The sequence below is a fragment of the Schistocerca gregaria genome, chromosome 1 (assembly GCF_023897955.1).
Source record: "Schistocerca gregaria isolate iqSchGreg1 chromosome 1, iqSchGreg1.2, whole genome shotgun sequence".
In the NCBI taxonomy this organism is placed as follows: domain Eukaryota; kingdom Metazoa; phylum Arthropoda; class Insecta; order Orthoptera; family Acrididae; genus Schistocerca; species Schistocerca gregaria.
Genome location: NC_064920.1, coordinates 989665670 through 989682922, shown reverse-complemented (window position 1 = coordinate 989682922; position 17253 = coordinate 989665670). Strand labels below are relative to the sequence as shown.

At 43.4% G+C, this 17253-nt stretch overlaps 2 protein-coding genes across 4 annotated transcripts in view; one reads left to right on the top strand and one right to left on the bottom strand.

The window, feature by feature from the left end:
- Nucleotides 1-17253, top strand: part of LOC126278095 (epidermal retinol dehydrogenase 2-like) — a 348505-nt gene that overhangs the window by 90447 nt on the left and 240805 nt on the right. The gene's annotated exons all lie outside the window — the stretch shown is intronic.
- LOC126278107 (calaxin-like) overlaps nt 13797-17253 on the bottom strand; it is a 76396-nt gene continuing 72939 nt past the window's right edge. Inside the window, exon 5 of one of the 2 annotated variants that reach the window (XM_049977987.1) lies at nt 13797-14149. In XM_049977987.1, coding sequence (XP_049833944.1) covers nt 13871-14149 — 279 coding nt within the window. In that variant the 3' untranslated portion in view covers nt 13797-13870. The remainder of the gene's footprint in view (nt 14150-17253) is intronic. The other variant, XM_049977996.1, reaches the window with a different exon arrangement.

Below are 17253 nucleotides of genomic sequence, written 5' to 3'. Positions count from 1 at the left end.
GCATAATGCTGGCGACGGAAAATTTGCACGCACATCGGCCGTTACTATTTCATTCTGCAAAGGTGACTGTGTGGCGCGAGCTGATGGCATCATTTACTGTAGGGCCGTATTTTTTTGAGGAGACGGGTCCTGCGGGTGCTGTTACCTGCACCATCGCCGGTAAACACTATTAGAGTCTTTCACCCACCAGAGTCATTCCTTCCAAACCTTCAACACCGTGAATGAGTGTAGGATCGTTTTTATGCAAGACGGCGCTCCTCTGCACACTGGTCGTATGTAAAGTATACAAGCGGCAAGACGCAGTCAATACCTTCGCTGCGCAGTGCCGATGGTACTGTTACCGACGACTGTGCCGCTAAAGCGAAGTTATTGAACGCAGTTTTCCGAAATTCCTTCACCTGGGAAGACGAATGGAATATTCCAGAATTTGAAACACGAACATCTGCTAGCATGAGTTTCTTAGAAGTAGATACCTTAGGGGTTGCGAAGCAACTCAAATCGCTTGATACGGGCATGTCTTCAGGTCCAGATTGTATACCGATTAGGTTCCTTTCAGATTACGCTGATACTATACTCCCTACTTAGCACTCATATACAACCGATAGATCTGTACCTACAGATTGGAAAATTGCGCAGGTCGCACCAGTGTTTAAGAAGGGTAGTAGGACTAATCCATTTAACTACAGACCCATATCGTTGACGTCGGTTTGCAGTAGGGTTTTGGAGCATATACTGTATTCAAACATTATGAATCACCTCGAAGGGAACGATCTATTGACACGTAATCAGCATGGCTTCAGAAAACATCGCTCTTGTGCAACGCAGCTAGCTCTTAATTCGCACGAAGTAATGGCCGCTATCGACAGGGGATCTCAAGTTGATTCCGTATTTCTAGATTTTCGGGAAGCTTTTGACACCGTTCCTCACAAGCGACTTCTAATCAAGCTGCGGACCTATGGGGTATCGTCTCAGTTGTGCGACTGGATTCGTGATTTCCTGTCAGGAAGGTCACAGTTCGTAGTAATAGACAGCAAATCATCGAGTAAAACTGAAGTAATATCAGGTGTTCCCCAGGGAAGCGTCCTGGGACCTCTGCTGTTCCTGATCTATATAAATGACCTGGGTGACAATCTGAGCAGTTCTCTTAGATTCTCCGCAGATGATGCTGTAATTTACCGTCTAGTAAGGTCATCCGAAGACCAGTATCAGTTGCAAAGCGATTTAGAAAAGATTGCTGTATGGTGTGTCAGGTGGCAGTTGACGCTAAATAACGAAAAGTGTGAGATGATCCACATGAGTTCCAAAAGAAATCCGTGGGAATTCGATTACTCGATAAATAGTACAATTCTCAAGGCTGTCAATTCAACTAAGTACCGGGGTGTTAAAATTACGAACAACTTCAGTTGGAAGGACCACATAGATAATATTGTGAGAAAGGCGAGCCAAAGGTTGCGTTTCATTGGCAGGATACTTACAAGATGCAACAAGTCCACTAAAGAGACAGCTTACACTACACTCGTTCGTCCTCTGTTAGAATATTGCTGCGCGGTGTGGGATCCTTACCAGGAGGGATTGACGGAGGACATCGAAAGGGTGCAAAAAAGGGCAGCTTGTTTTGTATTATCACGTAATAGGGGAGAGAATGTGGCAGATATGATACACGAGTTGGGATGGAAGTCATTACAGCAAAGACGTTTTTCGTCGCGGCGAGACCTTTTTACGAAATTTCAGTCACCAACTTTCTCTTCCGAATGCGAAAATATTTTGTTGAGCCCAACCTACGTAGGTAGGAATGATCATCAAATTAAAATAAGAGAAACAGAGCTCGAACAGAAAGGTTTAGGTGTTCGTTTTTCCCGCGAGCTGTTCGGGAGTGGAATAGTAGAGAGATAGTATGATTGTGGTTCGATGAACCTTCTGCCAAGCACTTAAATGTGAATTGCAGAGTAGTCATGTAGATGTAGATGTAGATGTAGATGTAGAAAGCCAGTAAAGCGGCTGCTGCAGAGGCATTTCGGAAATGCTAGTATTATCAGCGTCATTTCCCTACAGCCTGGTCGTCCAGATCACCTGATCTTAATCCTTGTGACTTCTGGCTGTGGGGTTGTGTGAAAGATGAAGGGTGCAGTGCACCAGTTATGAAAGTATGTGAACTGAAGGCACGCATTGTGCAACACATGCTGAACTTGAACCCCGAGACACCCCGATCCGTTGTGGAACATGCTGTTTCTCGATTTCAACTTGTGACCGAAAGTGGTAGACAGAATATTGAACGTGTCTTGCCCCAGTCACACGACAGTTATAAAGCGATATCATTTTTTATGCGGTTTTTGCCTCCAGGACAATTAAAAACAGATTTTCCTCATCCGATGTTAAATGACCTTGCGGTGGTGGATGGGCTTACCTAACAGTGCCACAACTGTTGACCTCCGAAGTTGTGCAGTCACGAACAGTGAACAGTACGAATGTTTTAATGTACAATTCATACCATAGCCGTCTTATTCGATTCATCTGACATTTGTAACCGACCACGTTAAGACGTTAAAAACTGACGTCTTTTTAACAGTGGGTCTCTTTCTACAGCATTTTGAAACTGCAATTTTAATTACTGACACCCTGTATGTATATATGGGTTCTGTTTTTATTAAGGAGAAATTTAACAACTGATGTAATAATTTTTAAGGAGTTCGATTCAACAGTGTTTCATTTTGCGAAACCTGAATTAGACACAATTTCCCTGTGTAATTCATATTTTATCTAAACTTACTATTGGGGGCACGTAATTCCACATTGCAGAATCCACCAAGAACCAACAATCTAACAAGTAAACGTCGCAGCAGCAAAAATTTGAAAACAAGTTTTATTTTAATGCAGGGTGGACCGAAAATCACGGAGAGTGTTGAAACTGTGAATAACTTTTTATTTATTAAATCGGAGGATTCTTATCTCAGACTGTACTCCACTCGCAAGTGTAAATTATCTCTCATCCTTGGTCTTCAAGACTGAGAGATATCAATGCAAATTAATGATAAAAAGAAAAGCTGTTCACATTACAACCGCTTCCCGGCTTTTGGCGAGCCATGTATGTAGCTAGTTTTCATGTTATGAGAAGTAGTTTGAAATCTCTGTTTTCTATGTATCTCGACCAAAGTCGAGTGGTACATTTCAGAAGGTATACTTAATGCGACTCACCCTTGCAAATGCTTGGGGCCCACATCAGATTGAAATACGTGATGATACATAACGACGTAATTTATATGCCGCCTTAATAGTTCCATGTTAAATAATTTTGATTAGATAGTTATTCAGGTGAGTCGTATCCCAGGAATTAAAGTGGTTTATACTTACATTCCATAGATGTATTACGTTATAATTTGAGAATTAGGTAGTGGCCAGTCGGACGAAAATTAGATTAGATTAGATTAATACTTGTTCCATAGATCATGAATACGATACTTCGTAATGATGTGGAACGTGTCACGTTAATGAAAGATGTCTGTACAAGATATTACATTACACAAAATATTGCATGACACTAATGTTTAAGTTAGTTTTTTTTTCCCTCCCTTAATTTATATCTAAAAATTCAGCCAATGAGTAGAAGGAGTTGTCATCTAGAAATTCTTTTAATTTATTTTTAAATGTTGGTTGTATATCTGTCAGGTTTTTGATGCTGTTTGGTAGGTGACCAAATACTTTTGTGGCAGCATAATTTACCCCTTTCTGTGCCAAAGTCAGATTTAACCCTGCATAGTGAAGATCATCCTTTCTCCTGGTGTTATAGCTATGCACACTGCTATTACTTTTCAACTGGGTTGGATTATTAACAACAAATTTCATAAGTGAATATAGATACTGTGAGGTTACTGTGAGGATCCCTAGATCCTTAAATAGTTGTCTGCAGGATGACCGTGGGTGGGCTCCAGCAATTATTCTGGTCAGATAGCGAAACAAAACCTATTCATGTATGCTCTCTCTCCCCATTCTGTATCAATATCCAGTTTTCATTACGGAATTGAAGAACCTAATTAATCTTCCAAAACTTAGAGAATCCTCAGATTTATTCCCTCGCTTGTTTTTTCTTGAAAGTTAAACACTTCGAAAGAATTCACCACATCGATACTCAAACCCGCACCTCCCTTGTTAATCAAATTACTAGTTTCAGTTGTCTAGATCTCAATGTGATATTCACAATATTCTGGATGAAATACATGAACATTTGCCCGAGGGTGACTATCCCATATCCTAGTAGCGTCAGTTTTGATGTATTTACTAGAAAAACGTAATAATCTAGAAGAGATTTTGATCAGTAGAGTTAATAAAAACGGCTTTTATCCACGCCTGGTGAAGTACAGCAATGGCTAGGACGCTAGGGGCCATGACAGTTTCGAGAAGTGTGTGTGTGTGTGTGTGTGTGTGTGTGTGTGTGCGCGCGTGTGTGTGTGTCGAGGGTGGGGGAAAGGGGGTAGGGGTGGGAGGGGGCCAGAGGCTGCACAGTGCAGATCTGGTCAGGTCAAGGCGAGCATACTGAGAGCTTCGGGCTGTTCCCATTAGCGCTTACGCTAACACACGGCAGGCTGTCGACCGTGTACAGTGTCCGATTAAGGCAATAAGTGGTAATACTAGTTTACAGGACCAATTGAAGGCCATCTCTTTACTCCTACTGATTTCAAATTTGAGTAAGGATCTTAAGCAGAAACGGTGGCGTTCAGTACAAATTTCGTTGTAGAGACTACTGAGTCTGTTGTAGCAACGCACAGATTTAATTCTGACTACGGCGGAATGCTTACCTTTCGTTCTCATTATCAGATGATACCGAATGTCAGAAGTCAACGCAGAAACGAGCTGTATATTCGAGGTTCATTCAATAATTAAAGAGACAAATTGGTGTGGAGAAAAAGCGTTTATTTTTACAAACCAATACTTTTTCTACTTTTCAAAATAATCCCCTTGAACATTTATGCACTTGCTCCAACGGGCTATAAGCTTTTTTATTCCAGCTGCAAATAACTCTCTATCTTGATATTTGAACCAATTTCCCACAAACTTTTTCACGTTCTCTTTTGTGCTGAAACCTCTTCCCACGCAATGCCTCCTTCAGTGCACCAAACAAATGGAAGTTACTGGGTGCTAAATCAGGACTGTAAAGGGGATGAAGCAGTACTTCCCAGCCCATTTTGTCGATGGTTTCATGGGTCAGTTGAGCAATATTAGCACGTGCGTTGTCTTGCTGGAGAATCGAGCTCTCCTCTGAGGTCCACGACGTCCTTCTCTCATGGCTGGCTCCACTTTATTTAAAAGCAAATCCGAGTAGTATTGGCTGTTCATTGTACGCTGATCTTCGAGATAATCACAAAAAACTGGACCTTCAGCGTCCCAAAACACCGTCAACACGACTTTTCTTGCTGATTCTTGGGCTTTGAATTTTTTCTTGACAGATGAGATGGTGTGCTTCCACTCCATGCTTTGTCTTTTTGATTCTGGCACATAATAGTGAACCCAAATTTCAGCACAAGTTAAAATTTTGTTGAGGAAGTGCTCACCTTCTCCTCCATAATGTTCTATGCACACTCTCAAACTTGTTTCCTTGTGTAGCAGCGTCAACTCCCTTGGGATCCATCTGGCACATATTTTGCGGTACTTCAGCTTGTTACAGATAATGGCCTGCCGCGGTGGCCGTGCGGTTCTAGGCGCTTCAGTCCGGAACCGCAGACTGCTACGGTCGCAAGTTCGAATCCTGCCTCGGGCATGGATGTGTGTGATGTCCTTAGGTTAGTTATGTTTAAGTAGTTATAAGTTCTAGGGGACTGATGACCTCAGATGTTAAGTCCCAAAGTGCTCAGATCCAATTGAACCATTTTGTTACAGATAATGTTATGATTCTACCAGTACTAACTTGAACGTTATCAGCTATCATTTCCACAGTCACACGGCGGTCCGCACGAATAACGTCATCAATTCGACTTTCAAGTGAGGGAGTTGAAACTGCAACTGGTCGGCCAGAACGGTGTTCGTCAATCACTGAGTCGCGACCATTTTTGAACTGTTCTACCCACTTGTAAAAATTTTCATGACTCATACAACATTCACCGTAAACGTTAGACATTCTACAGTGTACATTCACTGGTTTCTTGCCTTCAGCAAGTTAAAAATGAACAACAGAACGTTGTTCAACTAAAGTGGACATTTCAAGCGGACTCGCAATCTTGAAATGTATGTTTGAGGTTATAAACAAAACAATGTTGATACATCAGCTGATCAGGGCACATCCCAGTGATGCCAACTTAAAGCCACAAAAGTACCATACTTGCCCTACAAACAATTTTTTCCCCAGACCAATTTGTCTCTTTAATTATTGAATGACCCTCGTATCAGAGACAAACTTCGAGTATCTGAATCTGTGCAGGTGTCCATGACTATGAAGCACTCGAGTCTCATTTCAAGTTGAGAGATAACTGCAAAAAAGGCAAATCCTGTCGAACAACACATCTCTCAGAAATTATGTGAATCGAGTTTAATATTTCGATGGTTTTGTTTTCGCCCATGTCCCATCAGTGACAAGACACAGGCTTTGCCAAGATTTATCTCTACCAAGACTTAATTTTTATACCCAGGTAACCAGACGGTCAATGTGTCCAATGGCGTAAGATATTCTGTGCCAAACGTACTTAGAAACGTGGAATGAAAAAGCCTTTTTCCTCATATTGTCACATAAACATTAAAATGCCAGATATATTTTTCAGAATACTTGGAATTTTCCCCGTGAGTAGCAAAGATAAGAATTATTGCCCCTCATTAAGCATTGTTTGTTATATTTCGTTGTTGGTTGCCGATACAACTTTCTTTCTAGTTCTCGAACCTTCACTCATAAATGCTTTGACGATATCGCCAGAAAACTCACAATATGAAACGACTTTACGCCATCAGCCACATGTGAAATAAAGTACACAGGATGTTTATTGCCATCCGAAGGTCTTGTCTGTTCGAAACCGGTAATGACTCTTTTTATAATAAAAAAAGGAAACTATAAGGGCTTAATAGTATTTCGGGTAAAAATGGTTTATTTTGGCACGGCTACATATGTATAAAAGTTTTTGACATGTCGTAAATGTATGTGTGTATAGCACCTCTCTTGGTGTGATCTGTCCCAGCGACGCGCACAAGACGTGCACGGCAAAATGCAAAGGTAAATGAATTTCAGCCTTTGCTGAGTTTGCAAAACGACGTCAGGGAAATGAGAGAATGATTCATTCAGCATTGCTGCAGCCTTTGTCTACCTCAGTTGTCTTTCACTGCCCCCAACCACCACGACCAATATCACTACCACCTCCGCCACCACTATCACTCGTGAAATTTTGTTTTTAGAAAAATTATTCTTTAATCGGTGACACACGACAAAATAAAATAACAAAAGAAAATATCAGAGGCATCCAAAATATTATGAGTACTATTAATAGTCGCTGTCGCAAGATAAAAATATAAATTTCGCAGAAAAGAAAAGTTGTAAATAAAAATTCTTGGGATGATCGAATGTGTACTGTTAGGTCACAAACTAACAAGCTGAAGGCGGAGACGTAGACTAATATGGACCTGAATGGAGAGACGCAACATGCCACAAACTGAAATTAAGATTTTAAAATACAGCAACATTAATGCACATATGCCGCATGCACTGTGTCGAAGATAGTCATTCAAAAACTTGTTTCTGAATACAGAAGTCATAAAATGAATAAAGTAATGTTGGCTAATAAACATAACTTCCATTGCAGTGAAATTGATTCGTGTGTATCAACGAGAGGTCTCGAAACGTATCACCACTATACATAAACTAAAAACAGGAGCTCTTAACTTTTTTTCCATCTAGCCATTTAGATAGTTGGAGAAAAGACTGAAGAAAGACGTTAATACAATTGTTGTGATTCAATGTAGCACCTCTAAACCTTAAACATAACGGAACAAGGGCATTGAACCGATATATGTCGTAGTTATTGAGCTGAACGTCAGTGTCGCAAACGAACGCTCTGAAATCAGAGTGCAGTGTGTTAGCCATTGCGCCGCCTCCCTCGGTAGTAGTATGACACGCAGAAAATGTTTCTTCACAAATAGAAGTTCGTCTTGATCACGTGATCCACCCTGTTAGTCAGTTAGACATCATTAAATTAGAGCCAAACAATAGCTTCCCTCGACTGGTGGAAATAGTTACGTGGGAGGGACGGTTAAAAGGTTAGGGAATACAGTTGCAAGAAATAACGCACCGAAGTTTCGCTTGATCTCCGTTGATTAAGAACCGGGTTTCAAATACTAACCTCAAGGTTGGCTAGAATACATATGGGTTGTTTCTAATAGGATCAATTAATTTTGCCAAATCGCGAAAAATTTGCGTTTCGGACAGGTATAGTACTTTTAAATTATTATAGTCTTCAGTCCCTGGCCCACTGCCATCACAGTTCCTAGTAATTTAACTTCACAATCCCGGAGAAAATAACCAAGAATAGTGAGAGTATGAGTTTTGTTAGTACTATAACTGACTAGAACAAGGAACATCACGCACATTCTACGAAGATCCAGCAGAAATAGATATGCATATGCCATCAAAATTTTGAAGATTGTTTCAAGAAATATAAGATACTTCTAGTGGCAAGAGGAGTAGGAGAACTGACGGCTGTCGGAGTATAAAGTGAAGCCACTATGCTTGCCAAATGTTGTTTTCAGTCCGAAGACTGCTTTGATGCATCTTAGTCTGTCCTGCGCAAGCATAGTCATTTCAGTATATCTACTGCATCCTACGTCAATTAGAATGTTCTTATTGTATTCAAGCCTAGGTCTCCTCCTGCTCCTCCTTTCCCCCTCCCCCCCCCCCCCCCCTCCCCGCACACAAACACGCTCTTCTTTCCGCTTCAAACTGGCGATTGCTTGATGTCCCAGGGTTTGTCCTAACAATCGATTGCGTCTTTTAGTCAAGTTGTGAACTTTTTCTCCGCACTTCAATTCAGTGATTCTTCATTTATTATTCTTTCTACTAAGCCAATCTTAGGCGTTCTTCCCTAACATCACATTTTAAAAGCTGCTAATCTCTTCTTCTCTAAACTGTTTATTGTCTGTTTCACATATGTACATGTTGCCAAAAACAAAACAAAAAGTGTGACAGTTGTGATGAAACTTATCCTGTATGCAGAACAAGAAATGAAAATCCAGTTGGAAAGAAAAAATTGAGGTTCAGCTTAAAGCGTATTTGAAAGGCATGAATTAAAAGTGTCGATATAAGTACAGCACAAGTAACTTGAATAGATGATAGATGTAATGCCGATCAGCTTTAGATAACATATAATGATGCGTTAGACACACACAGTTTGTATTTATGTATGTGTGTATGTACAGGTATCGTCTGGTAATCGATGATAATGGGAGAAGACATATTGTGAAATCAGAACACGCGCTCTTCATACTGCACTTTTTATATTTTGTTGTCGGGTGTCTGTGTTGATGTACACACACGGAACCATCTGAAATACACCTTTCATTAGACGCTTTCCAGAGATACCACATTCGTGCAACCATGTGCGCAGATCGTTCTGTGTTACCACGAAGCCCATGCGTCAGCAAGGACACACATTGGGAAGTACTAAAGCAAATTTGTCAAGGGCGCACGACATTACACCTCTTATATGAGACTGGACCTTCTAGTAACTGTTCCTAGTCGGTAATCAGTATTAGTCCGAGTGTTCAATCACCAGATCACATGACTATGCGGTTGGGCTGCCTACAGCGTGCCGACAACTGCAAAGAATTTCATCTGTTGAAAGGCGCTCAGTTGCAATTCGCCCAAGTTTGCTTCTTATTCCCACATATGCAGTTAAACGCTGTCTACAGGCAAGCAGATGAATGCCTGCTACTTTTATAGTCGTAGCACCATATTAACTATAGTGTTAATTGCTTTCTTTTGTGGTTACCACTGATTTTTTGTCGTATTTACAGAAACCAAGGCATTTTGTTAAAATTTTGTATAACGCATACAAGATCGACAGTTGTAAATTACAATGAGATTCGACAATAGCACTAGTAATAGTAATTATAATACACAAGGGTCACTCAAATGAAAACGAGACAGGTGGAGAAATGGTAATCACTTTATTGTTTCAGAATCAACCTCAGTAAGTGTTAAAACATTTTTCCCACTGTGAGATGGGACGGTCAGTATCTTCATGGAAAAAATAACAGCGGTTGCCTGCGTAACCATGATTGTACCTAGACCGGGACCTCTTCGTCCGAGAACAATTAACGACCACGAATGTATTTCTTCTGGCCTCCAAAGGCATGGAAAACGCATGGGGGAGATCGGGAATGCATGAAAGATGTGTAAGGGCTTCCCAAAGAAAATTCTGCGAAACTTCAGTAGGCCCACATGTTTCCAAGGTTGTTTCGACTACGCTGCAGAAGTTTTGCTGAGAAACCTTTACACATCTTACATACAGTTCCCATTTCGCCCCTTGCGATTTGCTCTCTATCGAAGAGGTGCCTGCCTGGGTACAGTAATGGTTCCGGCAACAGCAAACTTTTTTTTTCCATGATGGTACTGACCGTCTCTTCTCACAATGGGATACAGGTACTAACAATTATGGCGATAAAGTTTGAAATAACGTCTGACCGAGCAATTCTAGGCGCTACAGTCTGGAGCCGCGCGACGGCTACGGTCGCAGGTTCGAATCCTGCCTCGGGCATGGATGTATGTGATGTCCTTAGGTTAGTTAGGTTTAAGTAGTTCTCATTTCTAGGGGACTGATGACCTCAGATGTTAAGTCCCATAGTGCTCAGAGCCATTTGAACCATCTGAAATAACGTCAAGTTTACTTACTTTTTTACCGTCTTTCTCGTTTTCATTTGACTGCTGTTTGCAGCTCGTTATTGTAGCAGTGTATAAATAAAAAAGGGCCTGTGTAAACGGGTGTGCGCAGAGAGGGACGGGAAATACATTGCGGCGTCTCCCGTGTATTCTATCTTTCGCATGCCGCAATATCCAGCTGATGCCGACCCTGCTAGCACTCGAGTAAGTGCCGCATTGGGCCAAAATTTCTGCGTCTGACTGTCTCTACAAAAATCTTGGCCGAAAAACTATCGCTAGATGTCAGATTGAAAACTGACTGTTACTGAGTAGACATGATTAGACATGACACTAGCCATCGATCCCTGTCAGTCATGATTTTTATACTACCACCGTTCTTACGCCGTGTTAAATACCTGCGAGTGTTACACCATTCCTTGTACATATTTTGGACAGAGCAGTTTAACACTCTAACAAATCGGGTAACTTTATTCACAGTGTGGTCAGGGCTCATCGTCAACCCCTCTTTGTTGATTCTATAGACAAGACTGGAAAATACACACCGCCTTACTGAGGCGACAAAACTTACGGGATGGCGACGTGCACATATGCGGATTAATGTAGCATCGCGTACACAAGGTATAAAATAACAATGGATTGGCGGTGCTGTCATTTGTACTCAAATAATTCATGAGCAAAAGTTTCTGAAGTGATTGTGGTCGCAAGACAGGAATTAACAGACCCTTAACACGAAATGGTAACTGGGCGTAGACGAATGTGACATTCCTTTTTGTAAATCATCAGGGAATCCATTATTTTGAGATCGACAATGTCAAGACTGTATCGAGAATACCAAATCTGAGGCATTACTCTCACCACAGATAACACAGTGGCCTTCTCTTAACGACCGAGAGTGGCGTCTGCGGACATCAAAAGGCAGTATGCAAGATGGTGGTCTCTGTGATGATGCAGAGTGCGTTTACATGCAATGGACTGTGTCCTCTGGTCTAAGTGAACTGATCATTGGCTGGAAATGATTATGTTCAGCTGCTTGGCGACCACTGGTAGCTATTCATCGACTTCATATTCCCAAACAACGGAGGAATTCCTATGGAAGACAACGTGTTGTGTAACAGGGCCACAATTGTTCGCGATTGGTTTGAAGAACATTCTGGACAGTTCGAATGAGTGAGCTGGCCTCCCAGATCGCTCTGCAAGAATTCCATCAATCATTTATGGGACATAATCGAGACGTCAGTTGGTGCACAAAATCCTGCACTGGCAACACTTCCACAGTTATGGATGGCTGCAGAGGCAGCAGCATGGCTCAACATTCCTGCGGTGGGCTTCTACTGATGGACTTCCAATGACTTGGCTCCGTGCCACGTTCAGCTGCTGCACTAAGCTGGGCAAAAGTAAATCAGACACGCTATTAGGAGGTGTCCCATGAGTTCTGTCACCTCAGAGTTTACGTCAGCAATGGATCGCTACGTCACCGTCTGGTACCAGTTCTGTCTACACCACCTACAGCTTTCCACAACGGGCGGAGTGCTATTTTAAGAGGATAGCTGTTTAGATGGGTGAGTTTAGTTAACTTAAAGGTAATTTACAACGTTACCATTATATCAATACCAAGTACGCTACTGGCTATTAAAATTGATACACCAAGAAGAAATGCAGATGATGAACGGGCATTCATTGGACGAATATATTATACTATTACATTTTCACACAGTTTGGGTGCATAGATCCTGAGAAATCAGTACCCACAACAACCACCTCTGGCCGTAATAACGGCCTTGATACGCCTGGCCATAGCCTAACAGAGCTTGGATGGCGTGTAGAGGTACAGCTGCCCATGCAGCTTCAACACGATACCACAGTTCATCAAGAATAGTGACTGCCGTATTGTGACGATCCAGTTGCTCGGCCACCATTGACCAGACGATTTCAATTATTGAGAGGTATGGAGAATGTGCTGGTAGGGCAGTAGTCAAACATTTTATGTCTCTAGAAAGGCCCGTACAGAACCTGTAACATGCGGTCGTGCATTATCCTGCTGAATTGTAGGGTTTCGCAGGGATCGAATGAAGGGTACAGCCACGGGTCGTAACACATCTGAAATGTAACGTCCATTGTTCAAAGTGCCGTCAATGCGAACAAGAGGTGACCGAGACGTGTAAACAATGGCACCCCATACCATCACATCGGGTGATACGCCAGCATGGCGACGACGAATACACGCTTCCAATATGCGTTCACCGCGATGTCGCCAAACACGGATGCGACCATTATGAAGCTGTAAACAGAACCTGGATTCATCCGAAACAATGACGTTTTGCCATTCGTGCACCCAGGTTCGTCGTTGAGTACACCATCGCAGGCGCTCCTGTCTGTGATGCAGCGTCAAGGGTAACCGCAGCCATGGTCTCCGAGCTGATAGTCCATGCTGCTGCAAACGTCGTCGAACTGTTCGTGCAGATGGTTGTTGTCTTGCAAACGTCCCCATCTGTAGACTCAGGATCGAGACGTGGCTGCACGATCCGTTACAGCCATGCGGATAAGATGCCTGTCATCTCGACTGCTAGTGATACAAGGCCGTTGGGATCCAGCACGGCGTTCCGTATTACGCTCCTGAACCCACCTATTCCATATTCTGCTAACAGTCATTGGATGTCGACCAATGCGGGCAGCAATGTCGCGATACGATAAGCCGCAATCGCCATAGGCTACAGTCGGACCTATATCAAAGTCTGAAACGTGATGGTACGCATTTCTCCTCCTTACACGAGGCATCACAACAACGTTTCACCAGGCAACGCCGGTCAACTGCTGTTTGTGTATGAGAAGTCAGTTGGAAACTTTCCTCATGTCATCATGTTGTAGGTGTCGCCACCGGCGCCAACCTTGTGTGAATGCTCTGAAAAGCTAATCATTTGCATATCACAGCATCTTCTTCCTATTGGTTACATTTCGCGTCTGTTGCACGTCATGTTCGTGGTGTAGCAATTTTAATGGCCGGTAGTGTATAAATGAGCGAGCCAATAAATTTCAATTATGTTTATGGCCGGAATCATGCGGTAGAATCTGCTGAAGACAGTGTGCCAAGCAGACGCCGCAGCGCGCGTCTAGTATCGGCAGATCTTGGGGCTCAGCGTGATGAGGAACTTGCAGGCGGCGCGCTGTGTGGGTAGGCAGCGCCCCAGACACTGCATCATCAGCGGGTCCTGCGTCACAGACTCGTGGAAGTCCTCGAACGAGATCTTGCCGTCGCGGTCCAGGTCCATCTTGTTCATCACCAGCAGCACCATGTCCTGCGAACACACCAAACTTCCGGCTAAACTACTACGTCAGTCCAAACGGAGGGATGTTGTTGTTTTTTTGGGGGGGGAAGGAGACCAGACAGCGTGGTCATCGGTCTCATCGGATTAGGGAAGGACGGGGAAGGAAGTCGGCCGAGCCCTTTGAAAGGAACCATCCCGGCATTTGCCTGGAGCGATTTAGGGGAATCACGGAAAACCTAAATAGGATGGCCGGACGCGGGATTGAACCGTCGTCCTCCCGAATGCGAGTCCAGTGTCTAACCACTGCGCCAACTCGCAAACGGAGGGAACGTTAGTAATTCTTTCCCAGGAACTTCGCGAATTTGCACGTCTTGTCACGTGTGGAAGTATCCTGTAATGAATTTTTGTAAGGCAATGTAAACTGAAGTTTACTGGTACACGTCTTAGCTCTGCACCTGGGTTACAGAGCAATTCTTGACATTGCGTTGACATGGCAATTTGGAGGCAGCCAATGACAGGATGCTAGCGAGTAGCACTGCACCTCCAAGTATTGGTCAAGAATTCGCTGCTGATCAAAAATGATTGAAGGTTGAGAGTATTGAAGCTCAGCCACTGTTTGGCCATCAACAGTCTTAATCTTGGCCGAAATCAAGGAAAACTTCCCTCCAGACACAAAGGCCTTTGGAAGTACCTCCAGATAAGGGAAGACTTTCACTGTGGATGTGGTATCATGTACTGATGCCACCCCATGGGTGTCAAAGTTGGCAACGGAATTGCAAGTTTCCGTCAGACGCCGATAGTGGTCGTGCGAGATCCGGCGGACGCAACGGAACACACCCACTACGACACGCCTCCAGTGGCTCCGTACCAGAGCGTCCTGCACCGCCAAGATACAGGACAACCAGCGGCAGCCAGACTGCCAACTCGGACTTAGGGCCTCTTCGCTCAACACAAACGCCGCCTAGTCGCACGCAACAGTTGAAATCTAAGCACCAAGACAGGATATGGATATGTGACACAATGTCACTGTGTAAAATTCTCCTACATTTCGGACACTGTTGCAAATGGCCTTCCTCAGGATGTTTTTGATAACTTACGAACGAGATATTTTTATTACTGTCCACCCGTCGCCCCCATATGGGTGAGGGATAACACTGTCAGTGGTACAATACTCTGCTCTTCAGCTAAGAGCATTCTTGAAAATATAACAGAAGAGAGAAAAAAATATGACAACTATTTTAGTTTTAAATTAAAAAGACGAGAAATATATGAAGTTCAAAAACACAATTGCAACACAGTTATCTTCTATGAAGGAGCACTGGAATACTGTATTTTCGCTTAAAAGCTGAAGGATCTGCACTGCGTGAGAAGTATTGTAGGAGAAGAGAATATGTTCCATAGGGTTTGAGGGGTGTTGGTTAATAGACAGGGCTCCGTTCGGTATGGAAACTATGGAGATGACAGGTAGGTGAGGCGCGTAGCGGGAATACACACGGTGAGAAAAACAGATAGTGAGTAGTAGCGTGGTGTGTAGTTTGGATAGTGGTTAAAAGAGGAACGGAATACGGAAGGATGAAGGGGTGAAAAGGAGAGAAGATGCCTAATGCCGAGTGAGTAGGTGGGGAAGAGTTAAAGTTAGATGGAGTGATAAATATCGGGGCGGATCTCAATGTCAGGAGGAGCGAGTTGGTTGAAGCTGCGTTGAGATAGGGTATTGAGGGTGTGAAGATCTGTGGATGAAGGGATGGAGGAATCTGAGTGAGAGAAGTTTTGGTTCTACTATACTGGCGGAAGAGGCTATTATCGTAATCTGATAGGGTATTGAGGATGAGAAGGAGGAGTGATAGACCTCCTTTTTTGGTATTTACATTACTTCATTTGTGGAAGTAGACGCGCTTAACTTGCTGCATAGTGCCGGCTGAAGCGTACCAGTCCTCTGTGTACTTTGGGCCCTGTGGTGTGTGTGTGTGTGTGTGTGTGTGTGTGTGTTTTCGCGTGAGCTGCCGTTCCGCAGCGCTGTTACTGCTGGCAACCAAGACGCGGAAGCCTGTAACCGTCTTCTCTATTCATGCTGACGTGTCATTTGGATGTTTCTACCGCCTCTCTAAGCTTCCTCCTCAGGATAGGAATCTGTCTCATTAGTATGCAGGCGTCTCGTAAATTTCTCTGTTTACCGCATTCGTGCTGGTGTTGTGCAACAGCTCACCTGGTGTGTTGTCTTAGTCGGATATTTCTTCCATGTTCATATAACCATGTGCTGAAAGGTCGCACCGTCCCGCCTACATACGCCAGTCCACACTCGCACCCGATTTCGTAAGCTCCACCAGCTAGTAGCTGTGAAACCTTCACTGGTTATCAGCCGAGTGGCGTCGTCTTCTAGTCGCAACGTTTCAATGGACTGAGCATCCATCATCTTCAGGCGAATACGCAATCCATTGAAACGTTGCGACTAGAAGACGACGCCACTCGGCTGATAACTTGTGAAGATTTCACAGCTGAAATACGCCGAGAAAGCCTGCAGTCGCATATATCCACCAGCTAGTAACTTGACAACTGCATCTTTCGTTGACCCAAGAACATATTTTATTCACTGTTGCTTCGAAAGATCGGCATGATACCCACTCTGCGGAGAATTTTGCACCCAAGTTCTGTGCCCCCTTACACATATGGTAGGAGGACGATGTTATGTGTTTCCTTTCGGACTTCCCTACTTCCTTCATACCTTTCTGCCATAGTTTTATCTATCATCCCACAACAAATGATTCCAAAAATGGACCTGAGATTTTGTAGTTCAGCCTTCGCATGTTCTTCATCGCTAATCTTGTGGGACCTCTTGGTTAAAGTGTGCAGAGCGGATTTTTACTACGTGGGGTGGTGGTGGGAGGAGGCCTGTAGGTACTCGTCCGCACTGGAGGGCTTTCTACACTCCTGGAAATTGAAATAAGAACACCGTGAATTCATTGTCCCAGGAAGGGGAAACTTTATTGACACATTCCTGGGGTCAGATACATCACATGATCACACTGACAGAACCACAGGCACATAGACACAGGCAACAGAGTATGCACAATGTCGGCACTAGTACAGTGTATATCCACCTTTCGCAGCAATGCAGGATGCTATTCTCCCATGGAGACGATCGTAGAGATG